General features: G+C 43.0%; 2 protein-coding genes across 3 annotated transcripts in view; one reads left to right on the top strand and one right to left on the bottom strand.

Moving 5' to 3' along the window:
- Positions 1-27,942, bottom strand: part of LOC109416133 (uncharacterized) — a 397,844-nt gene that overhangs the window by 43,022 nt on the left and 326,880 nt on the right. For both annotated transcript variants that reach the window (XM_062844498.1, XM_062844497.1), the window contains 3 exons: positions 16,787-17,194; positions 1,487-2,022; positions 1,030-1,204 (listed from right to left, as the gene is read on the bottom strand). In XM_062844498.1, coding sequence (XP_062700482.1) covers positions 1,030-1,204; positions 1,487-2,022; positions 16,787-16,841 — 766 coding nt within the window. In that variant the 5' untranslated portion in view covers positions 16,842-17,194. The remainder of the gene's footprint in view (positions 1-1,029; positions 1,205-1,486; positions 2,023-16,786; positions 17,195-27,942) is intronic.
- LOC134284922 (uncharacterized) lies at positions 10,641-11,653 on the top strand. Its single transcript, XM_062844490.1, has 2 exons — positions 10,641-10,876; positions 10,940-11,653. Exons 1-2 carry the CDS (start codon positions 10,763-10,765, stop codon positions 11,540-11,542), a joined length of 717 nt encoding a protein of 238 aa, XP_062700474.1. The 5' UTR covers positions 10,641-10,762; the 3' UTR covers positions 11,543-11,653.

Genomic DNA, 27,942 nt, shown 5'->3' with positions numbered 1-27,942 from the left:
TCGAAGGCAAAGTACGTTTTTTCGTTAAATCGAGAAATAAATGTGTTAAAAAAATACCACATGCTTAAATGGAATTCAGGTATCAGTAAGTCGGCTCCAGATGAACGTTCTCTTCCGTTTGGGAAGTTTGTGCCATTACCAGTTGTTTTGGTTACAACTTGTAACGTAATTTGTTCTGTGGCTTAGTTGGTTAAAGCACCGGCCCAGTGATACGGAGTCGTGGGTTTGAATCCCACCAAAACAACTGGTAGCTACTTTAAACGGATTTTGCCTCCAAATACTTCAAGTTTTTACGCCTTTAGATGAATATAAAGACTCCTGGAAAACCCTCGCCCTAACTACATCACCGTTCCTCCGTAAACAAATTCCGCCACTTGCTAGCGTATCGTCATCATCATCATCACAGCACGCAAGCAGGCAGGGCACACACTACAGCTACAACACTCTCGCCAGCTCAAGCTCGACGAGACAGTGCCATTAAGTCGAAAATAAAACAGACGCTTCCCGCACCTGGCCGCGCCACGCCTACTTCGACCACTGAACTGACTGGCTGGTATCTACATATGTACCTCCCAACGGGCAGACCGGCGCGGCGGTATCCATAGGAACGGACGCTCATTTTCCGCCACCTTCGATTACTAAGGCGGCTGCTGCTGATGGGAAACAATGTGAAAGCATGTGCTGAGCTCTGGTCGGCGAACATTTTCCGAAGGAATTCAATGCTTTATTTACGGTTGGCAGACGGCTGCGTAAATTATCCGAACTAAATCTGAGCGTATTTTGTTTGTTTGACATTCAGTTTTTAGAGTAGCCCTAAGCTGTGCGATCTTTGAGGATTCCCTGACTGAGATAGAGTTAAGGAACCGTAAGTGCGTGGCGCTGTTTACACCACTATTCGATTAGTTTTCGTGTTAGGAAATGTCATCAACGATTTCAACGATTCTGTTGCATACGAATCAAAGTGAAGAGACAAGACATGAGACACGGATTTGGGCTACATAGCATCTAGATACATATAGATATACTCACATGACGTCGGCCTTGGCACGTATTCGTAGACGACAACGAAACCGCTGTACTCGATGTTCTCGTCCGAGTGAAACCGCAGCCAGAGGAAGCGCTCCTTCGAGGTGATCATCGGCGGGTAGGTCGTACCGCAGTACTTGCCAAGTAGCGTCGAGAAACCGTGGGCACCGTCGCGGATCTGTTTGAGGGGGGGATGAAGAAGAAGCATAAGAAGAGAAAGAAAGATGACGATCAGAGTAGGTCGGTTGTGGACGACGACACGATCGCATCACACGGTGCACCTGCACTCGATCGTCGCTGAGTTAGGCGTCTTGCCGAAAGATCAAGGCCACGGTGAATGCGAGTTGTGGACAAGCGTTTTCTACTTCATGGGTAATGTTTTAAGTTCAAAATAACTTTAAAAAGATCAACTAATAAGCTTCAGAATCGTGGATGCTTGTTCAATCGATGGTTCACTCACCTCTAAAAAGTCATATTTACACTCCTCCGACGGTTCGATATGGAAATGATCGCGAAAGTCCAGCCGCACCAGCGACCCGACCGGGGCCTCCAACACTACGACGCAGTCGCTGTTGTTCGGATAGTTCCCGGGCGCTCCAGGACTGTACAACATCTTCTGGTCTGGATTACCCATGGTAAACGATTCGCAGTGTGGCATGGCCGAAGCCCCGGCGTACTCGGCCGGCACCGCTCGCTGCTGCAGGCGGAAGTCCTTCCGCGGAATAAAACTAACGCCCCCATCTCGGTCCAGGTTGATGATGTTGGCTGCGGCATTCGGGGTCGGTTCAGTGACCACCGGCAGTGATCGCAGCAGCCCTAGCTGCGGCAGTTCCACAGGCGCTATCGGCGCCTGCTGTGATTGTGGTGGTGATGGTGATGGTGGTTGTGGTTGAGGGTGCTGTTGTTCCAGCAGTTGATTGGCCAGACCATCGTTGGTTGTCCCTAACACCGGCCTAGCACCTGTCGCAAGCAATCCCAACAGTAATGACGTTCCGGCTGGAAGTGAGAAACGATGAACGGACATGACCTAATTGAATTATCTGCTCTCCTTCTGGGAAGAGCGATCTACAGTGACTCAATTTGGTATGAAAACAGGATGTTCAAATTGAAAAAAAAAAAATCTTCTAGTATATTTTCCTTGCATTATTTATTCCAACTGAAAAAAAAAGCTGTTTCATCAGAGATAAAAAAAGCCCTTTAATGAAATATTGCATATCTATTATAAACAGATCTTGGATAATATCGAAAATGTGTACCAAGCATTATTGATTCAACTCCTACAGGATCTCAGACATAAGTCTTGGAAAAAGTCTGAAGTACTTTCAAGCAAAAATGCTCATCAAAGTCAGTTTGAAAAGATTTAAGATGTTATGTTCAGAAGACACTAGATGTTCTTGTGGCTACCGCTTCTGATTCGTATGCAGAAGGTCCTATGTTCAATCCGTGGCCCGTCCCTTTCTTCCTACTTCCTCATAGCCATCGCTAGAACCAGAAATGGGTTGACAAAAATCTGTTTCCCTCCCTTCCAACGTTCATAGCACAGTGTAAATCTGTTAGATATAAGCCTACAATTTAGGCAGTCAAGCGAAGTGTGTCGCATCATCTTTACCTTACGCCTGGCATCCACTCACCAATGTGTGAACCCTCTGCCAATATGCAGTGGTATATACGGTTAGTCACCTAAAAAGAGAAGATTACTAATACTCAAACATTGAAGATGCCTGCTAGACGCCCGACAGAAATCTCCTGATAGTCTGGCGATATTGAAAGAGCATCTACGAGCGGTCAACCAAGCTCAAGATCAGGTTCATGAGAAGTTGTGCCACAAATGATGAGAAGTGAGTAAGAAATGAGAAAATGTAAGTAATAAGTGCTAACAGGACGAAGACCGGTAATGGTGGGTGTCTTCAATGCCTGTGCCGTTCAATGGGAAAGCCTTTTTACGAACCGGCGGAGTCAGATCTTGCTAGAGGCACTGGCTATGCTAGATGTCGACCTGGCTAATGTCGGTACCTTTATTCGGAACGGAGCGGAGTCGATTATCGACGTAACTTTTTGTAGTCCTGACCTAACAAGTAGATCGAACTGGAGAGTAGATAATGGTTACACTCACAGCGATCACCTGGCGGTTCGCCATAGTATCGACAACAACATCAGCAGGCAGCGGGTAGAGGAAGAGGAGGCAAGGCCAAGGTCTCACCCGGAGACCCGTCGGCATGTAGACCAATATGCTTGATCGACACAGCGGGAAATCGACGAGATCCTGGTAGGTGCGATTGATCGTGAACCAAATCGTGGATTGCTGTGGCAACCCATTAGTATGGAGCACCTAAATGACTTCGAACTGGCTGATGACGTTGCTCTCCTAGCTCAACGGCGCTCTGATATGCAGAGCAAGCTCGATGATCTTGCCAATCGCTCCTCAGCGGCAGGTCTTACCATCTACGTCAACAAGACCAAATCGTTGGATGTAAACACGGTCAACCCTTCCAGCTTTACGGTAGCTGGGCAATCAGTGGAGAATGTTGAAAGCTTCCAATATCTTGGTAGCCAAATGGCGGCCGATGGCGGCACTAAGATCGACATTGGTGCACGGATCAAGAAGGCGAGGGCTGCTTTTGCGAGTTTAAGAAATGTATGGAAAAGCAACCAGATTAGTCGACGCACCAAAATCCGAATTTTTAACTCGAACGTGAAATCTGTGCTGCTATACGCCAGTGAAACCTGGTGTGTATCAGTGGAGAACACTCAACGGATGCAGGTCTTCATCAATAGATGCCTGCGGTATATAATTCGTGCATGGTGGCCTCACAATTGGATCTCCAACGTGGAGCTCCATCGTCGATGTCATCAAAAGCCGATAGCGACAGAAATTCGGGAGCGAAAGTGGAGGTAGGTCGGCCACACTCTACGCAGGGGCGGAAACGAAATCTGCAAACAAGCGTTAGACTGGAACCCAGCAGGACATCGCAGCAGAGGCAGACCCAGAGGCTCATGGCGGCGCAGCCTCAAAAACGAAATCAAGCAAGTCGACAGAAATTTGACCTGGCCACAGGTCAAGGCGATGGCTGGCAATCGCCCAGGATGGAAATCTTTCAATTCGGCCCTCTGCACCACCGTGGGTGCCCAGGACTGAAAGTATGTAAGTACACAGCGGGAAAGGCGCACGAAAAGATCATCCTCAACCAAATGTTGAGGCACACCGATGGTGTAAATGGTAGACCGTAGACGCTATCCTGTCGGTTACAAAAACCGCCGAGATAGATCTCAAGCGTAAGAGAACATGGATTCGCTACTGTGCAGTGGTGACTCTGTATGTAAAGAACGCGTTTAACCCTTAAAGGGATACCTTCATGGCCTCAGTTTCGTCACCTCGCTGAGTGAGTTCCATCAAAGACGAGCTTTGAAAGGCACCTGGGGACCAACGGACCCCAGGTATCCCTTTTAGGGTTAATAGTGCCAGGTGGGCAGTTTAAAACACAGAGGTGGGTCGGAAGTGCTTTCACATAAGCTCAGGGGTCCCGCAAGGTTACATCCGGGATTTGGTGTTCTAGAATGTCATGTACGACGAGGTGTTGAGGTAAAAGTTCCTAATAGAGTTTCACGGGCATTTCAGGAGGTCCCAGGGGGTTCCATGTGGCCTCCGGGGCGCGCGTTTCAAGGGGTCTCAAAGGTTTCCAGTGGAGTTCCAGAGGCTCTGAAGGGGAATTTCAGGGAGTTTCAGGGGTTACCGAAGATCTCAGGGGCGTTCCAGGTGGTCCATGCGTGTTCCAGGGAGATACCCGGAGCTCTCAGGGCGTTTCTAGATGCTTTCAGAGGCCCCCAAGGGAGTCCGATGGGATTTCAGGGATACTTCAAGAAGTCTTAGACCGGTATCAGGTGGCCTCTAGGGCGCTTCAGGTGGTATCAGGAATTTCCGGAAGAGTTCCAGAGGGTCTCAGAGGCGTCCAAGGTAGTCTCAGGGTTGTATCGGAGGGTTTCAGAGGTTTATAGGGAAAGCAAAGAGTCTCATGAACACTACAGTGTTGCAGGGGGCCTCAAGGCGATTCAAGAGTGCCTCAGGAACACATCATATGATCTCAGCGAATGCCATGGAATTTCAGAGGGTCCTTCGATAACTCGCGCGGTTGGCTCTCACCACCAGCACAACGCTTATGCCTAGGCTTATGCTGAATACAAAAAGCGAGATTTTTTCAACGTGTTGTACAAAATACAACAGCGCGATCGCTCGAGGGCTAAAGGGTATTTCAGGGGGTTCCAAGTGGGTACCAGGAGAATACAGGGGCATTTCAAGGGGGCCTTGGGGGTGTTAAGGAGTACCATGTGGTCTCCGAGTCGTCTCAGGAGCGTTTCAAGGGGTCTCTGAGGTGTTTGAAGGAGTTTCAGGGGGTACTAGGAGATCTCAGGGGCATTTCAAGGAAGTCCCAAGGGGTTTCAGGGGAGTTAAAGAGATCTCAGGAGCGTTTCAAGGGGCCCAGGGAGTTTCAGAGAGAATTATCAGGCCTCGGGGGCATTCAAGATGGTCGAAGGGGCGTTTCAGGCAGTTTCAGGGAGTACCAAGAGATCTTAGGGGTGTTTCAAGAAGGTCCCTGTAGTTTCAGGTGGTTCAATTAGGTTTTAGGGGCTTTATAGTGGGTCTCAGAGTCATCTCAAGGGCGTTTCCGGGAGATACGGGAGTACTAAGATATCTCATTATACAATTTGTCTGTACCAAATGCGTTTTATATGAAATTCAGATTGTTTCTTGTTTAGGAAACAGATTTTTCACCAGAATTTTGCATAGGGTACAGATTTTTGGACAAGTGATACATAAAATTAACTGGCATCTTTGCTCCTGAGATCTTTCGAATTCCCCTGAAACCCCCTGAGACTCCCTGAAAGACCTCTGAAACCCCCTGAGAAAACTGATCCTCCTTACAACGCCCCTGAAACCCCCTGAAACCTCCTAACCCGCTCTGAGTCCCTCTGGAACATCCGTGAAAGGCCCCCTGAAATCCCTTTAAGATCCCTTGAGCACCCCTGAAACCCTCCAGGACATTTATGAAACCTCCTAAGACCCTTTGAAGCGTCCCAAAGGCCTCCCGGAACCCTTATGAGATCCCATCAAACGTCTCTAAGAACCCCTGAAGCACCCCTCCAGCTCCTCGAAAATCGCTGGGACTCCCTGGAAATGTCTCTGATATCTCTCGCAACTCTCCTTGAAACCCCCTAAAATGCCCCAGAGCCCCTCTGTAACCCCACTGATCCTCTGAAATGCCTTGAGATCCCTGGGGGCCCCTAAAACCCTCTGCAAAACCTCTGAAGCTCTCTGAAAATCGTTTTGAGATCACCTTCTTGAAAACCCTGGTACTCCATTGACACGCCCCTGATTCGTCTGGGGCCCTTTTGAAACGCCCATGAGACGCCGCTGGTATCGCCTGAAATCCCCTTAAACGTCTTGGCGACCCCCTGAATCGCCCCTGATAATCTCTGGAACTTTCATGGAACTCCCTTAGACGCTTCGAAACGCCTCTGAGCCCTCCCCCTCCCTCGAGACCTCCTGAAGCGCCCCAGAGACTCCCTGGATGCCCCTGGATTCCCCTAAAACCCCGTGAGACGACCCTGTGACTCCTTAAAACGCTTCTGAGACCACATGATTCCCCAGAAAACCCCCAGAGACCCACTGATACGTTCTTGAAATCTCCTGTTACCCCCTGAAAATCGCCTCTGAGACCCATTAAGCGCCCTTGAGACCTCTAGAACTTCCTAAAACAACCTGAGATGAACCTGAGGCTGTCTTACATGTCTGGTGTTAAGTGTAAAGTGAGGCTCGATAATCCGAAGGTCTGCATTTTCGCACTGAGTATATAATAATGGTTTTATTAAGTCGATTAAGATGCTGTATTACATCGCAAAAGTGCAAACCGTACATCGCATAAGATAACACTCCAAGTCATATGGCGTCCCGTCAATGCACATATATCGCCTCCACTTTTGTGCGCATAATGCACTTTTGCTGCATCTTATGCGATGTAACTTTACTGCGAAAAAGTAAGTATAACACGGTCATAAACTTCCTTATACGTGCAAATTGGTTGTCTGGGTGGTACCAGATGTCCCAACTCAATGGTTTTCTTTTTGAATTAATAACGATGCACAGTAGGCCTGGGCACTTTATCGCTGGTGAAGCATCTTCGATGTACTGCAATCGTTTATAATGGCAAGAAAAATGGAAAAGATAGTTAATTTTATAATTTGCCTGGATTTTTTTAATGAATGACTTCCCAAGCAGAGCGTTCATGATTAATAAAAAAATTAATCATGATTAATCATTGATGATTAAAATTCCAATTTATGTGATTAATGATTGAGATCAATGATTATTTTTTCTTTTAGGGTGATTGATGATTATGATTAATGATTAAATTTAATTTTATCTGTGATCTGTGATTATGATTAATGATTAAAACTGGCTCACTGATTAATGATCATGATTAATCATAATTAATCAATCACTAAAAACTTGAAATGATTTTCTTGTACCGACTTTTCGAAACCTCCAAGCAGAATACTCTCTTCGAATGAGTGTAATCAGTTTCGTAGCTTTCAATTCTGCCCTGGTAATGAATAATGATTAACTAGATAAAAGTAAAGGTGAGCTTTCTGTTCCCAAGTACTTTTAATAACTGATCTAGTATGAGGGGAAGCGTAACTTTTCCTTACGGAATAAAAAAGCAGACTATTTTCCTCGAGAAAAAGCGACGCCTTCATTTGAATTGCACTGAAGGTGTTACCACACCGATGTTACACTTTGCTGGCTATCTTTTTGTACAGTATTTACTAAGTGGAAACTAGTCTTTTTTTTTTTTTTTCCTTCTAAACCATAGGGGGATAAATCTGCTCATCAGACACCCTAACAGGAAGGTTAGGGTAGTGTGGGGATGAGGCCGTCTTCTACAATGCCGGTAGAAGCCAGGACTACTCTCTCCTCGACCCACTAAAACACATTCCTATGGTCGCCAAACCCTACGTCTCTCCGGAACCACCAAGAAGGTATTGCTTCAGAGAGGGGCTAGTGCATATCGCACCCTCAAGGTTAGCTGCCGTAGCCTAGCAGCAACGAACATCGATGACTCGCTCTGGAGAGTCCATCACGATAGCCTGCTGGCGCTTAGCCAGTTTCCCGAGTGGTCCTCGCCACTCCCTTTGTCCTCGGAAGGCGGGCAGGGTCAACCCCGCCCGCGCCCTACTGCTGAGCGGACATCAAGAACTGATGCCCACGTGCAACCCGATCTGACCTGCCCGCAAAGGAAGGGTATCACTACCCTTCAGGCCCTATCAGATGCACCCGTAGGTTGCAGACAGCAGGATCTCACCTACCCCGACCCTTGCCGGGGACCCCTTTCCAACCGCGGGCTCAGATCCAACCCAGTAGACCGACGCCACGACAGCACCGCTACCGGGACTTCCTCTCCGCGGCCACTTAATCGCTGTAAGGGTCGATCTCGACCGCAGGGCACCGGTATGACCTACGAAGCCGACTTCGAACCCCTGGACCACCTCTTGTACTGCATCTGGACTAGCCATTCTCCGAGTCCACGCGCCACCTCCTCTGTAGCTCCCAGACGATATGGGTGATTGCCGTTGAAACGGCATTCCAGCTAATCTCATCCCTACACATTCTCTGGACCAAGTTGTCCGGAGTTGTGTCCTCCCCGCATGTGGCAAGCATGCGGTCACGCATTGTGCGAAAACGCGGGCACACGAACAACACGTGTTCCGCCGTTTCCTCTAAACCATTGCACACTGGGCATTCGGGAGAATCCGCATGCCCGAAACGGTGGAATGAAACTTCCCCATGGCGCCTATTAATCCAACTATCTACCCTCGGTATCAACCTATGGGTCCACCTTCCTTTAGTGGAACTGTCCCACGCGCGCTGCCATTGCCATCCTGACAGTTTTGCGTATGCCTCTTGTGCCGCGCATTTCGAAGCACTCCATGTCCTCACTGATAAGAATGCTGATAGGCACCATACCAGTAATGACACAGAGAGCGTCGTGTGACACGGTACGGTACGCGCTTGCAACCCTCAGACACATAAGCCTGTAAGTACTTTCCAGCTTTCGTCGGTAGCATTCAGTACTTAGCGCGGTACCCCGCGCCGGGCCGCCATACCTAAGTATGGACGTAGCAACACTAGCCAGAAGCTTGCGCTTACTGGCGTACACCGCTGAGCTATTGGACATCATCCGGGACAGTGCCGCAATAGCTGTGGAGTAGACTTGTTCACTTTTTTTAAGCACCTCGTGTCACATCATTTTCTGAATCTAAATGCCAAAACAAGTCTTTGGTACAAAAATGAGCAATTTTGATAAAGATTTAGAGGTGTATCAAATTGATTTTATGATTTTTTGGGCATATTTACAGAAAAATCCTTCCATACGTTAAATCTTATTCCGAACATGAATCAACAATATCGTTGGCTTATAGTTGAAACTATTATCTACAACTTTGCCAAAGAAACTAGGGTGTTTAAACTGCTTATTTTATTGTTATTAAAAATATTTGGTTGAAAAAACACTTAAAAATTGAACAATTTTGCATTCATGCTCATTAGTTTGGCAAAAGTTCTTCCTGACTTTTGTGACTAAATTCATTATCAATTGCGCCAAGGTGTTCTGAACATTTCGTTCATACATCATTTTTGCGTAAGAATTCATTTTCATTGAGTAATTATTAAAAGTTTACCACGCTATACCTTGAAAACACATAGGGTAGCCAAACAAATTTTTCGTGTGAAATCAAAGTCAACTGGGTTTAAACATGGCATTGAATGCTATCACCTCAAACATCATCGATCCTTAATGGTGCTGACAGTAAGGTCAAGGAAAGCGAATCTGAAGGTCATATGTTCAAGACCAACAAAAGATTTTTTTAAATTATATCTTTTGATGCCACTGTTGTTTTTCGTTTGAATTTCTTTATTGAAGTTTACTCAAAATTTCTATGTTTGTGCGTTTCATAGCATAGTAAATTCAGGCTTTGATTGAAAACTTATCAAATTAAAACCGAACTAATAAAAAACAAAGTAATCTTTGAATTGAAATTTGACACACATTCAGTTTCTTCCAAGATTTCTGCCAAGATTCAACGATCAATATGAATCGTCAGATTTGGAATGTCGGTTTGTACCGGGATTCTTTTCAAAAAGACAAGTATCCTTCAACGCGCAACGTACTTCAAGTGTTCTTCCATTACCATAGAAAGCAAAACATGACAGTACCGGCAAGCAGTAAGTTAGTCGCGAAGGCCGTTCATAACATCTGGTTAGAGAAGAATCGGCAGCCCCAAAAGGTTCCATATATTAGCAAAAAAATTGGCAACCTTTTCTCAAAGTGGCGGAAATTACTTGCAAACCGTAAGAAGTCTCAATCCTGTTACAAACTGAAGCGGCAACAGTGGCGGGATAATCTACCAGTGGTTTTCGATGTCTCGCGAAGTGAATCCAGATTTAAATCTTCTAAAGAATCCCTTCCGGAGACGGAATCCGTAACAAGTATGTATCTTAACTTCAATCAGTTTTATTCAAATAACTCAAGTTGACTCGTTTCATGCAGATTCGATTCAAGATAGTGAGCTTTCGGATGCAAATTCTGATTGGGATGATGCCACTTCTGATTATAGTGAACCATTGCCAAAAAAGCAGAAAATTGAACCATGGAAGAATGAAGCACTTACTTTGCTTGATCGTGCAATGGTTACTGATACGGCGGCATCAGCGATTTTAACCGCTACGGCGGTTGGATTGGGTCTCAATACCAACTCAGTGGCTAGTAGCAGATCTAGCTTGTACCGTCGCAGGACAAAGGTAATTGAGTGGTTGTATGTAATCTCTTATTTTCAATTAACTATATGTAAAAAAAAACACCAGGCACGAGTTGAGCAGATGGAGAATGCTCAGAAAGAATTTTCACCATCAGAAGCAGTTGTAATTCATATTGACACGAAACGAATGAAGAAAGGCGTTGGACTCGAGTCAGAAGAAAGGTTAGCCGTAACTACTTCTGGATTTGGAACGGAACAAATTGTTGGAGTACCAGTGATACCGACAGGCACCGGCAAAGATATTGCACAAGCGGTAGTGAAACTGCTGGAAGAAAAAGGCATCGAAAACAGCATAAAAGGCATTTGCTATGACACCACAGCGGCTAATTCAGGTATACAAAATGGATCCGTGGTATTGCTGGAAAAGCTGATAGGACGAAGCCTGCTCCGTCTACCATGTAGACACCACATTCTGGAGTTGATCCTTGAGGCGGTTTTTACAAAAGTATTCAGCGAGAAATCCAGTGGCCCTGAAATAACAATTTTCAAACGTTTCCAGAAAGAATGGCCTGGTATCAACAAAGGTAATTTCACTACTTTCACGTTTTTTACATCTAATATTTTCGTTTTGCTCAATTTCAGATTCGTACAAAGGTGCAAAAGACCTGATCTCACCAAAATTGATACCAGCATATCTAAAATCGATTGAGACTCTTCACCACATGAAGAAGATTCGCGCTGATTACCAAGAATTCATTGAATTAACTGCCTTACTTCTTGGAGTCGAGACACTGAATGGTTCTCAAATTAAAATAAAGTCACCTGGTAAAAAGCAACATAAAGATAATTATTTAAACTACATATTTCATTTACATTATTTTTTCAGGCGTACTCGCTGAAAATGTATTTGTTCCGCGAGCAATTTAAACTCGACAAATCAGAAATCCGGGCTTTGCGCAGAATCAATAAATTCATAGTATTGGTATACTTGGATGCATGGTTCGCTACCCCGGCTGGTCCATCAGCTCCGAGACATAATTTGCAATTACTGAGTAAGCTGAAATCCTACAAAGATTCAGAAATCAGAATAGTAGCACAGAATAAACTGTTAAGGCATTTGGATTACCTGAGTGAAGTCAATGTTTGTCTTGCACTATTTGATGATAAGGTCACTGCAAGCACCAAGAAGGAGATGATTAGAAAAATGCAAGGCAGTACGAAAAAAATACCCGAAACACCGGAAAAAGCAAATCAGAAAAGTTGGAAGACTATGTAACTTCAACGTCGAGAACTTTTTTTGAAATAATTGACATCAAAACTGATTTCTTTGAAGAAAAAGACGTTGAAAAATGGGAAGAGTACGATTCATATAACAAGGCCAAAATGCTTTGCGAATCTCTTAACGTCGTTAACGATTCTGCTGAAAGGGCAGTAGCGTTAGGTGAAAAATATAACAACTTCGCAACCACTAATGAACAAGAGAAACAAGCTGTGATGGTGAATGTTTTCAATAATCGAAAAAAGCTGAAGTCTTTGACGAAGCAAAACATAATCGAGCAAATTTCGTGATTGATATTCCTACATTGTTATAATTGAACATCTTATTATAGTCCTTTTAGAAGATAAGTTTTTATTTAAATTGAATTCTTGTTAAATATAAAAAATATAAAACTTTCAAAGCCGTTTATTATATATGAATGAACCGAAAATATACCACTAAAAGATTGAAAACAGAATGCAACTTGTTGGAGCCTTTAACTTGGAGATATTCATCCTCATTCTTGTATCCGGACTTATGCACTTTCGAACGTTTTTGATTCGTTCGAACCCGTAGCCCATTTGATTTTGCTAGCGTAAGCGGAAAAGCGAACGATTTACGTTCGAAAGTGGATTCGTTCGAAAACAAGAAAGGGGGTGATTTTCATAATCAATGATGGTGAAAAATTAAGTTCTTAAATATTATAGTTAATTCTGCTGCACTGGTCGTAATAATAACATCGTGATGAGCAAGGTGGACAATATCTCAGGGGTTTAACAATAACTCGCCATCGGACTTGTAACATTGCTATGGCCCAATGAGCGATGTAAAAAAAAAATCTGGGTCTGCGCTCGAACTCTGGATCTTCTGATCCACTCTCTCGGACCTTACCATCAGCACCATTTCTAAGCATACGATCAATTGATAATTATTAACGCTTATAAGCCATGGGCACCTTCGATTCCACATGAAAATTTAATTTGGCTACCCTATGCGTTTTTTAAGCATAGCGTGGTAAACTTTTAATAATTACTCAATGAAAATGAATTCTTACGCAAAAATGATGTATGAACGAAAGTTTCAGAACACCTTGGCGCAATTGATAATGAATTTAGTCACAAAAGTCAGGAAGAACTTTTGCCAAACTAATGAGCATGAATGCAAAATTGTTCAATTTTTAAGTGTTTTTTCAACCAAATATTTTTAATTACAATAAAATAAGCAGTTTAAACACCCTAGTTTCTTTGGCAAAGTTGTAGATAATAGTTTCAACTATAAGCTAACGATATTGTTGATTCATGTTCGGAATAAGATTTAACGTATGGAAGGATTTTTCTGTAAATATGACCAAAAAAACATAAAACCAATTTGATACACCTCTAAGTCTTTATCAAAATTGCTCATTTTTGTACCAAAGACTTGTTTTGGTATTTAGATTCAGAATTTGATGTGACACGGGGAATCTGGAAACAAAACTAAAAAAGTGAACAGGTCTACTGTGGAGGCTCTTTTACAGGAAACTAGTCTTAAAAAAGTGACTCTGTACTAGAGATTAAAAAAAGGATTAATAAATTATATTACACTGGAACCTCTTTTTATGCTATTGGCTAGCGCATTAAAAGAGGGGAATTTGTGCATAAATTAAATCGGGGCTTTAATGAGGGCATCCGGTTCGCGTGAAGAGGTCTTGCTCCTGGGAAATTGAGATGGGACCAAGGGGATTTCCAGGAAGTTCCCAGAATGCCAATCAAAAGGGGGTTCCAAGGATCTTCAAGGGATTTCAGAAGTATTAAAGGGCGTTCCTTCAGGTTTCATTGACGTTTGTGATTACTAGGTTTTTATGGGTGTTTCAATAGAAGGTTTCATGGGCGATTCAAGGCATTTCAGAGTGTTGCAGGGTCGTTGGAGTTTAAGCTTTTTTTTTAAATTTTATTATAGTTTCAATGGGATTAAAGAGATTCCTGTGGCGTTTCGAGGCGTTTCAGGTAGGGTCATATAAGGCGGGTTTCAGGAACATTTTAGAGTTTCAAGGGCATTTCAAATCGATTACGTAGACTTCAAGGGCATTTCAATCCACAATGAAATTGTGGAAGTTTTAAGAGCGTTTCAAGGCATTTCTGGGACGTTTCCAGGGTTTTCGTGAAGAGGTCTCTGAAAATCTCCTGAAATTTCCATAAACGCCTCTGAATTCCGCATTTGAATGCGCCAAAAAATATCTGAAGCTGCCTGAAAACCCCCTTAATGCACCTGAGACCCTACAAAGGCTCCGAAAACGCCTGCGTAACGCATCTGCAACGCGCTGAAAATTCTCTGGAACTTCCTGCAATGCCTCCGAAATCCCCCCTAAACCGCCTCGGACTGCCCTCCAAAACCCCCGAAAACGCCTACGTTACGCCTCTGAAACACGTCGAAAATCCTCTGAAGATTTCTGAAATGCCCCCGAAAACGCCCCTGAAACCTGTTCCAAAAATCAATGTCCCTACATTCTCACAGTTTCCCAGTTCCTCGCATGAATCTTTCGCGGTTTTCGGAACAGTTCGAAACCACTTGGAACTCCAGGTTCACATTGCGAAACTATTCGAACGCCCCTCAGTCTCCCAGAATTGCCTCAGTGATCCCCTTAATCTCTTCTGATAGCCCCTGGAAACCCCCTAAAATGCTCCTGAGACCTTAAGGTAGCCCCCCTGAAAGCCCCTGAATCCTTTGAGTTGCCCCTGAGACACCCTGATACCTCCCGGAATGCCTCTGAGACCCGCTTACACTCCCAGGAATCCCATGAAGCCTCCTGGAACCCCCCTGAGACTATCTCAAACTGCCCCTGAGACTCCCTGAAGAACTCCTGAGACCTCCTAGAACCATGAAGCCCCTGAGAGAATCATGAAACGCTCCTGAGATCTCCTAGTACATCCTTCAAAGTTCAAACAGCCCTGCAATCTCCTGGGGGCTTCCTGTAACCTACATTCGCTCGCCACCATAATTGCGCTCTGGCCGCCGTTGCCATAGTAACCGTCATTATTGCATTCAAGATTATATTCAAATAGGCTCAATATTGCTTCTGAGTATAGCTCACCCTCTTTTTATGCAAGGCAAAAAAAGTGCATAAATTAAAAGTGCATAAAAATAACTCGCATAAAAACAAAACCAGCATTCAAACTAATTCAAATTGGGTCATATATTTTATGTGGTGAATCATTTTTATGATTAATGATTAATGATTGATTAAACTATTTTTCGTATGATTATGATTACTGATTAATGATTAAATAGCGAAATCAGTGTGATTAAGATTAACGATTAATGATAAAACGACATTTTTGTGTGATTATGATTAATGATTTTTGACTAATCTTAATCATTAATCAATAACCATGATTAAATTTATGATTAATCATTAACGCTCTGTTCCCAAGCAACCAAAAGTTCAGATAAGAGGGCATTTTGTACGTTTAGCAGCTTGTTAGAAGTTGCTGTATAGTCTTCTGAACAGCTCCTTTTTTGTAATGTTGAACTTGAAAGTTCACATGAGGAAGCTTGATATTCTTCTAAGTAGCTTTTGATAGAACATTCTTAAAATTAATATGAAAACAAATATGTACGTCTTAGGTTCAGCACAACCTGTGTTGTTTGTCATTCAAGTAACTGAAATGAACTTGAAAGTTCCAATAAAGTTCGCAGTATCATCTTAAGCAGCTTTCAAGCTGCTCAAGAGGCTAGAAATGAGCCTTGCTGGAACTTATGTGTGAAGTTCCAGCTAGGCTCATTGTTATCCTCCTAAGCAGCCAGAAAGTTCCATTTGGAACTTTTCTGTACTTCGTGGAACTTGAAAGTACATTTTGTCGAGATAAGCGGAATTTTTGGTTAAGTACTTGAGTAGACTAAATTAGACTAGGCCATTGTTGACTACTTCGGCCCAGTAATGGTCAAGCATGGTCGGTGTTTGATTGAATGTTGATTTGTATTCTCCACCTGCCTAGATCATCCACAGCTTGTCGACGCAATCTTGCGTAGTAGAAATTCGTCGGTTCTTACACGGGTGGATGCTGGGAGTCAAACAGGAACAGGAAGATGGCTCCAGAGAGGCATGCACAGGGGACTGCTACTGCTTGTTTGACGTCGGGATTAGAAATACCAGAATAGGAAAGTTGAATTGAAAATGTGAGGTAGACGATTGTGTAGCCATTTTTTTTTCTGCAGAATACTTTTATTTTTAGATCCCAAGCCCTTTCCAATATACAGTGGAGACAACTGATGAAAATCCAGGAAAATCTATATACATATTCTTTCACCATTGAATGCTTCATCATCAATTCCCCTTAACTATTTCGTTTGAAGACACCGTCTCGGCCCATATAGCCGAGGCGGTAAACGCACGGGTATTCAGCATGACCATGCTGAGGGTGACGGGTTCGATTCCCGGTCGGTCCAGGATCTTTTCGTAAAGGAAATTTCCTTGACTTCCTTGGGCATAGAGTATCTTCGTGCCTGCCACACGATAAACACATGCAAAATGGTCATTGGCAGAGGAAGCTCTCAGTTAATAACTGTGGAAGTGCTCATAGAACACTAAGCTGAGAAGCAGGCTTTGTCCCAGTGAGGACGTTACGCCAAGAAGAGAGAGAGAGAGACACCGTCTCGTACGAATACCAAATTGAGTCACTGCAAATGAAAAAGTTTCCACTTTGCCCTCGCTCCTACCTGCAATAACGTTGATTCCGACCAGAAGCACTGCTATAAATCCTCGGAGACTCATGTCTCTCCCGTTGATGCCTTTCGTCCCCCGCCGCCAGCACCCCTCCAGCTTCCACACGTGCGTGTGGCGGCTCAAACGTCTAATTCTTTCCTTTCTACCTCTCTCTTCACTTGGCTTCTTCCCCACTACCACTCGTTTTACCCCCACTTACATCCAACTTCCGTTGAATGGTTTCTTCCGAGCTCGTTTTCCTCCTCCACGGAACCACCACGGCATTCCCGTCCTACTGTTTATGCTGTTATGGACCCGTCAAGCAGTCCTGGGTCGACAGTCGGCAGTGGCCTGATTAGATTGAAATTTGTCCCGAATTCAATGTCCTCCTGCTGCTTGTTGAAGTGCTACGCGCCAGGAACCTGCAAGAGAAGAGAAGAAAAACAGAAAATGACCATTTGAGTGGGGGTTGGTTGGAAAATTCGTTCGCTTTTTTCGTTTTGTGCGCTGAGACTGTTGGATTCAATTGGACACGCAGCAGAGGACCTACGGGTGAATGATACTACTTCAAGTGACAATAGGCAGCCTTGTAGGCCACACCGGCTCGCTCGAGGGAAGATGCTGCTGCGTAGGGTGCGAAATTAGTGCGATAAATCAATTTCGCTATCTCCAATCTCGGTAATGGCGGCGTTGATTTGGGGAACGGAAAGGACGTGCTAATTCCTTGGTCTCGGCTGGCTGGAGGACAAAGGTGAAGTGTGAAAGCCCGGATTAGGGATACGATTGGGCGCTTTGAGAGGGAATGGTGGTAGATGACGTTGATATGTTCATTCAGTTTATGTACTGGATTAAATTCGTGTCTCTGTGTGCTTCCTATAGAAATAAACAATCTTGTATCAACTGTTCGATCGCTCTAAGAAGAATAACCTCTTTGGTTGAGTGAATTTAGTTTTTGTACCATTTCATTCCGCCATTTAACGTTTATCCTTTCACAGATACACTATTTTCAGCTATCATTTGCAATCTTCCTTAGTAGAACGGACACTGATAAAAGAACGAAATAGCGTATCTGTCAGAGTATAAGATTTAGAGGGCGGAATTGAACTGAAACTGATTTCACTCAACCGAAAAAAAGAACAGTTTTGGCTAATGGCTTGCAAATGTTGGAAAGTTTTATTTTCTGTTACGTAATGGGTAGTGATCCAAGACACAAGAATCATAACTTCAACTTTAATAGACTTGTCTCTGTCTCTACCCATAATCATGTACTGAATAGCAGTCACTTGATATTAAAGCTATTTCTTTACATACCATAACTCCGGAGACCTGCAGGAAATCACCCAGAAATTCTTCCCAAAATTACTCCAGAGATTCATCCGTGATTACTTTCAGGCATTTCTCCAGATATACCTCCCGGAATTCGATAAGAAGTTTTTAAACAAATTTCTACAGAAATCGCTCCAGGAATTCCTCAAAGAATTCTTCCAGGAATTTTTCAAGATTTTTTTTCATTAATTGCTCCAGAAACTTCTGTATGAATACCCCCAGCTGCCTTCGGGAAACCTTAAGAAATTCCTCAAGAAAAAACTTCAGGGATTATTCTAAGAATTCGTCCAATAATTCCTTCAGGGATCTCCTTAGAAATTCCTCCAGAAACCCTTAAGGATGTACGCCAAAAACACCTTCCGAAATTACTCCAGTTCCTCAATGAATTCTTCCTGGAATTCCACCAGTAATTACTCGCTAAATTTATCTAGGAAGTCCTCCAGAAATTCATCCAATGATTTCGTCTTATAATATCATCAGGAATTCCCCCAAGATTTCCTCCAGGAATTCCAAGACATCTGCCTAGAATTTTTCCATGAATTCTTACAAGAATCCCTCCAGGAATTCCTCTAAAAATTCCTACAGGGCCTTCCCTAAGAATTTCACCGGGGGTTCTCTCTAAGACTTCTGCCAAGAATTCCTTCAGGAATTTCGCCAGAAATACCTCCAGGGATTTTTTCCAAGAAATTCCTTCAAGAATTCATCTAAAACATCGTTCAGAAATTCCTTCATGAATTCCTCTAAGATTCTTCATGAAATCTCCAGAAATTCTCAAGAAAATACTCCTGGGACAACTCCAAGGATTCCTCCGAGACTTTTTCCAAGAATTCCTCAAAGAATTTCTCAAGGAAAGGAGTTAGTAAAAGAATTTCTTAATAAATTTCTTCAAAAATTCTGAAAAATATGGATATTCTCCAAAAATTACCCCTTAAATTCCTTCAGAAAATCCTCCAGAAATTCCTCCAAGAATTCTTCTTATATCTTTAGTAATTCCCTCAAAATTTTCTTCAAGAATTCCACCAAAAAATCCTCAAGGAATTTCTCCAAGAATTCATCCAGGAATTTCTCCAAGACATCTGCCTAGAATTATTCCAAGAATCCCTTCAGGAATTTCTCTTAAAAATGCTGCAGGACCCAAAAATTTCACCAGGGGTTGCTCGGAGACTTCTGCCAATTGCTGAAAGAATTCGCCAGAAATACCACCAGGGTTTTTTTTTCAAAAAATTCCTCCAAGAAATCATCCGAAAAATCCTTCACAAATTCCTTCATGAATTCCTCCAAGTTTCTACAGGAAACCTCCAGAAATTTCCCAAGAAAATACTCCTGGGACAACTCCAGAGATTCCTCCGAGACTTCTTCAAAAAAACCTCCAAGAATTTGACAAGGAACTCCAAGAACTCCTCCGAAAGTTACTTCAAAAACTTCTACACAAATTCCTCCAGGATTTTTTTCTGCAAATTTCTCCAGATATTCTTCCCAAACTTCTGCTAAGAATTCTTCCAAGGAACTCTAATAAGAACTTCTCCAAGAGCTGCTCCAATACTTTTGTCAAAAATTCCTCCCTCCAGGAATTTGGTCAGGGATTCCTTTATAAATCCTTCTAGGTATACATCCAGAGATTTTTCAATAAATACTTTCAGGAATACTTCCGGGAAATCTTGTAGGAATTCCTGCAGTTATTCCTGGAATAATTCCTGAACGAATTCCTGGGATATTTCTTGTAGGATTTTCTGGAGTATTTCCCGAAACAATTTCTAGAGGAATTCCTGTAATAATTCCAGGAGAAATTCGTAGAGTAATTCCTGGAGAAACTCCTGAAGGAATTCCTGGAGTAATTCCTCAAGGAATTTCAAGAGTATTTGCTGGAGGAATTTCTGAAATATATCGTGGAGGAACTCCTTGAGGAATGACCAATGGAATTTCTAGAAGAATTTCTGGAGGAATTCCGGTGAGGAATTCCTGAAAGAGCCCCTGTTGGAATTGCTGAAGGAATTCCGGGATGAATTTGTGGAGGCATTCCTGAAGGAACCCCTGGAACAATTTCTGGAGGACACCGTGGTGGAACTGTTGACGGAATCCCTTGCTGAATTTCTAGATGAATTAGCAGTTATTCCTGGGAGAAGTCCTGGAGGTATTCATGTAGGAAGTCCTGGACGAATTTCTGCAGAAATTACCCGGGAAAATTACCCGAAGAAATTTCCTAGAGGAATTCTCGGAGGAATCCCTGGAAGAATTCCTGAAGGAATCCTTGGAATATTTTGTGGAAGAATCCCTGGAGAATTTCCTGAAGAAATCCCTTGATTATTTGTTGGGGGAAATTCAGGATGCTCTGCAGGAATTCCTGGATGAATCTATGGAGGAATCCCTGAAAGAATTTATAGAGGAATCGCTGAAGAAATTCCGAGAGAAATCCCTGGAAGAATTCCTGGAAAAAATCCTAAAGGAATCCCTGGAGAACTTCCTGGAAAAATCTCAGGAGAAATTTCTGAAGCAAGTCTTGGGAAAATTACCTGGAGAAGCTTTCAGGGAACTCCTGGAGAAATCTTTACGTGATTACCGAGGAATCCTCGGGAAGCACCCTTGGAATCGTAGAATTTCTGAGAAACTGCTGAAGGAATTTAAGAGGAACGCCTGAATGATGCTGAGTTATCAGAATTGCACTCTTAGGCTCTAACAGTAGTGCACATTATATTCCGTAAGTATTCGCTTAAATAAAAATATCCCAAGATTTGCAGATATTACTCAAAATACTTCAAAATACATTGCGCCCATATGTATGCCACTGGACACCCATAATAGCAAAACATAGAGATACTCGTAATACAACAAGGTGCAACAGACACAATCGTGAAATAATTATGCCGATAGAGTGAAGAGAACAAGAGCAGAGCTTGTAGACCTTAAAGGTCCTGATTGCAGAGCAGTTTGGATAGCCTGGAAAACCCCATGAATGTACCAAAAGCATTATAGGTGTGCACTTATGTTCCATCAGCAGTAAGTACTACATTCCAGAAATAATGTTTACAATTAAAGAAAGATACGGTTTGTAGATATCGTAACCCAAACTTCAAAGTGTATTGGAGGCCATTTGTATTTCACGGAATGTCCAACAGCCACAATATCAAGTTGGTCGTAGCATTGATTGCCAGGTCTAATGTACATCAACGTAAATAAATTTCTTGAACAGAGTGAATACAAACGATGATAGATATTGTAGATGTTATGAAAATGAATTCCAGAGTAGTTTGGATGACCTAGATCATCCAATTCATGCACCATACAACAAGTTAGGGGTGCTTTCAGGCTTATTGAGTACCGTAGACTATGTTATGTGATCATTCGTCATGTATAACATTTGGTTTAGAATGTTAAATTTGTGACACAAACTTCGGAGTACTCCAGCCTTAGAATAACTCTGGGATCAAAACTTCAATAGACTATGTATGATAGGTTGTAATAGATTGCATGTCAAGGATCACTGAAAACTATCGATCATTAGCAAAACGATGAAATTTGAGCAAAAACATGTAGAATTTACAAAAATTACAAAAAAGCCACGTAATTTCGGCTACCAGCAAAAGGGGGAAGGTACCATGCATTTCTTAGCACATCTATTCCCCTGGACTTCAAAATAAAACTGCAGGGTAAAATGTTTTGAAACAAATAAGAAATTGCATTTCTACAATTGAACAGATTTCAACGATCGATGGTTCATTCGACCGGGTATGTTGTCCGATTGTTTTCTATTGAAAGTTGTTCAGATCGGTACCCCAGGAAGGGGTCGGATATAAAAATGCAGCAAACCCATGCATACGACCCATCAAACCACGGCATTTTCGATTATCAGATGAGCGGTAAGCAGGAAAATAGTCTCACACCATATCTGAATCGGTAGTGTTCTGGAACCGGTTGCAGGTGTCCCACCGGAAGTGGCCAAATATAAAAGAGAAACAAATACGTGCATGCGACACATCAAATCGCTGCTTTTTTGATGATCTGATTGTCGGTAAGCGGAAAAATAGGCTGGAATCGGTTCCAGTTGTCCCGCTGAAAGTGTTACATATATAAAAGTGATTCAAACCCATAGGAGCGACACACCAAACCGCGACTCTTTTGATAACCTGATAACAGTTGGTGATGAATAGTTTCAGACCATATTTGGGACAACGGGTAGGGGCTGTCCATAAACCACGTGGTCATGAGGGGGGCTGGTTCGACCAATGACCATTTTGTATTGACAAATAAAAAAAATTGTATGGACTAATGACCACGCGGGAGGGGGGGGGGGGGGTTGAAAAGTCTCAAAAAAATGACCACGTGGTTTATGGACAGCCCCGTAGTGTTCTGGAACCGGTTCCGGGTGTCACGCCAAAGGGATCGAATGTAGAAAAGAACCAAACCAATATTTGCGGCAAATCAAATGGGTTTTTAGGTAACGTGATGAACAGTTAACAAGAAAAAACAATCTCAGATCATAAGTATTTGGGAAAACTAGTAGTGTTCCGGAATCGATTCCGGGTGTCCCACTGGAAATGGTCGAATGTAGAAGAGAAACAAACCCATGCATACGACACATCAAATCACGGTTTTTTCAATAACCTGACGAACGGTTTTGAAGAAAATAGCCTCAGATTACGTTAGAGACTACCGATAGTGTTCCACAATCGATTCCAAGTGTCCCACTAGAAGTGGTCAAATGTAAAAGTGAAGCATACCCACACATGCGATACATCAAATCGCGGCTTTTTAGGTAACCTGATGAATAGTTAGCATGAACAGTAAGTCTCAGACCACATTTAAGACTAGTGGTAGTGTTTCGGAATCGTTTCCGGGTGTCCCGTTGAAAGTGGCCAAATATCAGACTACATCTTAAGACTACATAAGAGACTACCGGTGGTGTTGCAGAAGCAGCGTTCGATGCTTCACAAATTCTGTCAAAGACCGCAAAGTAATCTGTAGAAAAAGTTATATTCTAGCTTGTAATTGTCGTCTTGATGGCGGCCTCCAGTAACCGTGAAGGTGGTCAAGCAGTCAACTGAGAGGTTTGATATTTTCAGCTCTGCCTATACGTTAAACATATCGTCAAGTGCCATCAATGAGTTTCCCAATTCGATGATGTCTTTCATAATTTTTTTTTTGCTTTTCAAAACAAAGTTTTCTCGGGAATCAGAAACGTTTCGACGGAAAGATAATGAGTAAATATTCGACGAGCAAAAAAACTGCCCGAGAAGTTCCAAATACAATTACCAGAGGTTATTCGAAAGAAATTGCGGTAGAAATTCTCATGAGAATTTTCAAACAAGATGTAAACATCCATAGAAAATCCATGCGAAAGCATTTCAAGAGACATTTGACGAATCAATTTAAAAAAATACTGCCATATGAGTTTCCAAACGAGAATTTCAAGAAATTTTCAAAGAATTAACCGAATAGATTAACCATTTTTGAGGGGATTATCGAAGACATTCTCAACGAATTTCTTAAACAATTGCCGAATCAAATTCCAAGGTCATTGGCGAAAATAATTTCTTAGAAATTTCCGAAGAAATGCTTACGAACAAGCAACTAAATTTTCGAAGAAGTTCTTAAGCAATATATCAATGAAATTTTAAAAGAAATTTAAAAAAAAAAGCTGGAGCAATTTGTAGAGGAATTGCTGAAAGAATTGCTGGAAATTTGCGAAGAAAATATTCAAATTTCCAAAGTACGAACCGAAGATGCTGCTAGAGTAATAATCGAATAAATTCCCAAAGGAATTGGCTATAGAACTTCCAAAGCAATTACCGAAACAGTTTTCGAAGTTGCTTTCAAAGGATATATCGCATTTCTTGCAAAACAAAATGCGAGAAGATTTCCCTAAAAAATAGCCTAAGAAAGTCCCAAAAATTAATCCAAAATATCCCAAAGATATTTTTGAAGAACATTCCAAACAATATGGTAAAATTAACCAAAGATTTTTTATAGAAACTACAAATGGACCTCATAAAATCATTGTTGAAGAACTTTTTAAAGGCATTGGCGTATAGATCATAATTGTAATAAAAAGGAAATTTACAAATAAATTATGAAGAAACTTTCAAAAATTAGCTGAAAGGGTTTCACAGAAATTTTCGAGGAGTTTCCTAGTAATTAAGAAGGATTTTCTTAAAGAAATGTCTGAAAAAAAAAATCCAAAATAAAACAAACGATTGTCCCGTAAGAAATTGCTGAGAAAATTCCAAAGAAGTGATTGATTTGTCTTTATTCTAGAGACTTTCAGCCCTTGGCTGGTTCGTCTCTATTCCAAAGAAATCACAGGAGGGAAGAAATTATCAAAATCATTCCCAAAAAATAAATGAAAGAAATTCTTCCAAACAAGTTCCAAAACAATCGAATTGCATGGTTACAATTGCAAATTAGTGAATTGAATACGAATTTTTGCTAATATTTCTTAGTTCTTTCAATTAGCGAATCAGTAGTCCATGTAATTTGGGAAACTTATAGGCAAATTTATCCTGTTATAATGATTTCCGCGACTTTGAACGACTATTTCCATGCCAAGAAAGCGGTGATTCAGGGATATCCCATTTTCAAGGGTTTCTAATGGTGCTGCAGTGGGTTTCAGGGGAGCTCCAGAGGTGTTAGTGTTCTAGGGAGTTTCAGGGGTCTATGAGGGGTGTTCCGGTTTAATGGCGTTACAGTGGGTTTCATGTGCATTCTAAAGGTTTTCAAGACGTTTAAGAGATGTTCCACAGTGTGGAGTGAGGTGAGGGTTCGATTCCCGCTGTGACAAAAGGTTCTTCTCCGTGTCCACTGGTGTATGCTCCGTGTGTCCCTTGTCTAGTGTTAAGTTTCGGTCAGTCTGTACAGCCTCTGGCTGAAGACGGTGTCCGTGGTTTTTGAATTGTTTAAGGGGGTTTCAAGGGTTCCAATGTCGTTCCAGCGAGCTTTAGGGGCGTTCCAGGGGATCCCAGAGGTTTTAAAGGGGTTTCAAGGATATTACAGGAGGTTCTAGAGTTGTTCTAAGGATTTTCAATGGCATTCGATAGTGCTCTAGTTATTTTCAGGGGCGTTTCGTGAGATTTCAGTGCCGTCTTAGCGGCCTCAAGAGTGTTCTATGGCGTTTCAGGGGCTTATAGAGCTTTTCAGGGCGTTCCGAGAGGATTCCAGTGGTTTCAGGGGCGATTCAGGGGTGTTCGAGAAGGTTTCATGTGGGTACATGGGCGTTCCAGGGTGTTTCAAGTGTTTTTCTGGGACTCCGGGAGGATTTAGGGGCGTTCTAATAATTCTCTACTGATCTCAAATGATTGCATACGGCATTCTGGAGGTTTTCAGAGTGCTTTAAAACGTATGAGAGGGTTCCAGATGGCTTCGGGGTTTTCTGGGGCATTTCAGAGCTAGTCCAGAGGCATTTAGAGGGTTCAGAGGTTTAAAGAAAGTTTTCGGCGTTCAGGCGCGCCCCGAAACATCATGGAACAACCCACTAAAATCCCACTAAAACTTTCTTGAAAGCCTTCTAAGACCTAATTAATTGACATGAAATTCTTTGCTACGCTTTAAAACCCTGCATCCCTAAACCTTTGAATCTTCCTGGAACCTCCTCACGGAGGCGCTCTGAATCCACCAGAAATTTCCTATAATACCTATAGGTAATACTTTAAACTCTACTCAAACCACTGAAACGTCTTGGACCACCGTTAAATCCCCCTGAAACAACCTCCTTGAGAACATTCTGTAACCGCTGTAAACACCTCAGAAATCTCCTAGATTCATCCGAAACGCCTTAAAACGACTTAAAATTGTTCTGAAAACTCCTGAAACTTGTAGCTCCATACATTTCCCCTCAACTCTCTGAAATTCCCTGAAAAGCCTTGATATGCCACTGAAACATGACCCACCACGCCCCCTCCTTCCCTTTGAATCACCGTAGAACGAGATTTGCAGATGAGTGGACGAATACAAAGGGGAAGGTATGTCTCCTAAGAAAATCTGTTGCCAAGATTAAGTGTTTAACAAATCACCATGCACCTCCATCGCTTCTTCACTTAAAGCTAGTCAGCTTTAATCCACCCCCACACATCGACAGCTACTCATCATTACATCGTCACCGTCGTCGTCGTCATCGTCGCCGTCTTCTCAACCGCCACACGCAGAGATTGTGCCGCCGGGAGCCATGCGGTTAACAACCTATCAATCGTCACGTACACTTCTTCTCGCCGGCGGGTTGATTTGTTTGTTTATTGTTGACATTTCCCGGTAATTCGACAGTTGTTATTTTTGTCATTTTCACTACCAGCAGCAACAGCAGGAGAAACAGCAAAAGCAGCTCCATTTTCGAACAGAGGTCGATGGATCATACCCCACCCATCGAAAAAAACGCGTCGCTCGCAAACATTCATCTCAATCGAAACGTCGACGACGACGAATGTGTGGTTGTTGGTAGTCAGGCAGGCAGGTCGACGATCCATCGGCTGTAGCACTCCAGCTGCTGAGTCAGAGCTTTTTCACGTTTTATCAGGAGGGGGATTCATCGTCACCGACGATGCCACCACCCCCCAATGCCACCCGCTGAGCATGTTCTGACCGAGAACCAGCCAGCATTCAGTCGGAAGGAGGATGGGCGTGACACGTTAGATTTTTGCCAATTGATGATATTGTGTGTGTTCGGTTCCCATTTTTCGGCAAACAGCGTCAGCAGGTTTCGTCCTGTGACCTTACGACCCCCGCAGCGTTCCCGCCTGGACCGAAAACGCCCATCGGATATATGGCTCATTCACAGCCTGGTGCTTAACCGTAGGTGTTTTGGATCCTGAACAGATCCCTATATCGGTTCTGAAAATAATTCTGGAAGAAATCGGCAAAGTTCTTGGAATAATCTTAGGAGAACATTTAACATAGTCCTGCGAGGATTCTCCACAGAATCCTGCGAGAATTCTCCACAGAATCCTGCGAGGTTTCTCCATAAAATCCTGCGAGGATTCTCCACAGAATCCTGCGAGGATTCTCCACAGAATCCTGCGAGGATTCTCCACAGAATCCTGCGAGGATTCTCCACAGAATCCTGCGAGGATTCTCCACAGAATCCTTCGAGGATTCTCCACAGAATCCTGCGAGGATTCTCCACAGAATCCTACGAGGATTCTGCACAGAATCCTGCGAGGATTCTGCACAGAATCCTGCGAGGATTCTGCACAGAATCCTGCGAGGATTCTGCACAGAATCCTGCGAGGATTCTGCACAGAATCCTGCGAGGATTCTGCACAGAATCCTGCGAGGATTCTGCACAGAATCCTGCGAGGATTCTGCACAGAATCCTGCGAGGATTCTGCACAGAATCCTGCGAGGATTCTGCACAGAATCCTGCGAGGATTCTGCACAGAATCCTGCGAGGATTCTGCACAGAATCCTGCGAGGATTCTGCACAGAATCCTGCGAGGATTCTGCACAGAATCCTGCGAGGATTCTGCACAGAATCCTGCGAGGATTCTGTACAGAATCCTGCGAGGATTCTGTACAGAATCCTGCGAGGATTCTGCACAGAATCCTGCGAGGATTCTGCACAGAATCCTGCGAGGATTCTGCACAGAATCCTGCGAGGATTCTGCACAGAATCCTGCGAGGATTCTGCACAGAATCCTGCGAGGATTCTGCACAGAATCCTGCGAGGATTCTGCACAGAATCCTGCGAGGATTCTGCACAGAATCCTGCGAGGATTCTCCACAGAATCCTGGAAGGATTCTCCACAGAATCCTGGCAGGATTCTCCACAGAATCCTGGAAGGATTCTCCACAGAATCCTGGCAGGATTCTCCACAGAATCCTGGAAGGATTCTCCACAGAATCCTGGCAGGATTCTCCACAGAAT

The sequence above is a fragment of the Aedes albopictus genome, chromosome 1 (assembly GCF_035046485.1).
Source record: "Aedes albopictus strain Foshan chromosome 1, AalbF5, whole genome shotgun sequence".
In the NCBI taxonomy this organism is placed as follows: domain Eukaryota; kingdom Metazoa; phylum Arthropoda; class Insecta; order Diptera; family Culicidae; genus Aedes; species Aedes albopictus.
The sequence above is the reverse complement of the archived record's forward strand: the minus strand, read 5'-3'. Positions and strand labels throughout refer to the sequence as shown.

Excerpts from the sequence above, each read along its gene's own strand:
- LOC134284922 (XM_062844490.1), top strand. The coding sequence starts at position 10,763 with ATGGTTACTGATACGGCGGCATCAGCGATTTTAACCGCTACGGCGGTT. Across the intron at positions 10,877-10,939 it reads TGTACCGTCGCAGGACAAAG|GCACGAGTTGAGCAGATGGA; the intron begins GTAATTGAGTGG and ends AAAAAACACCAG.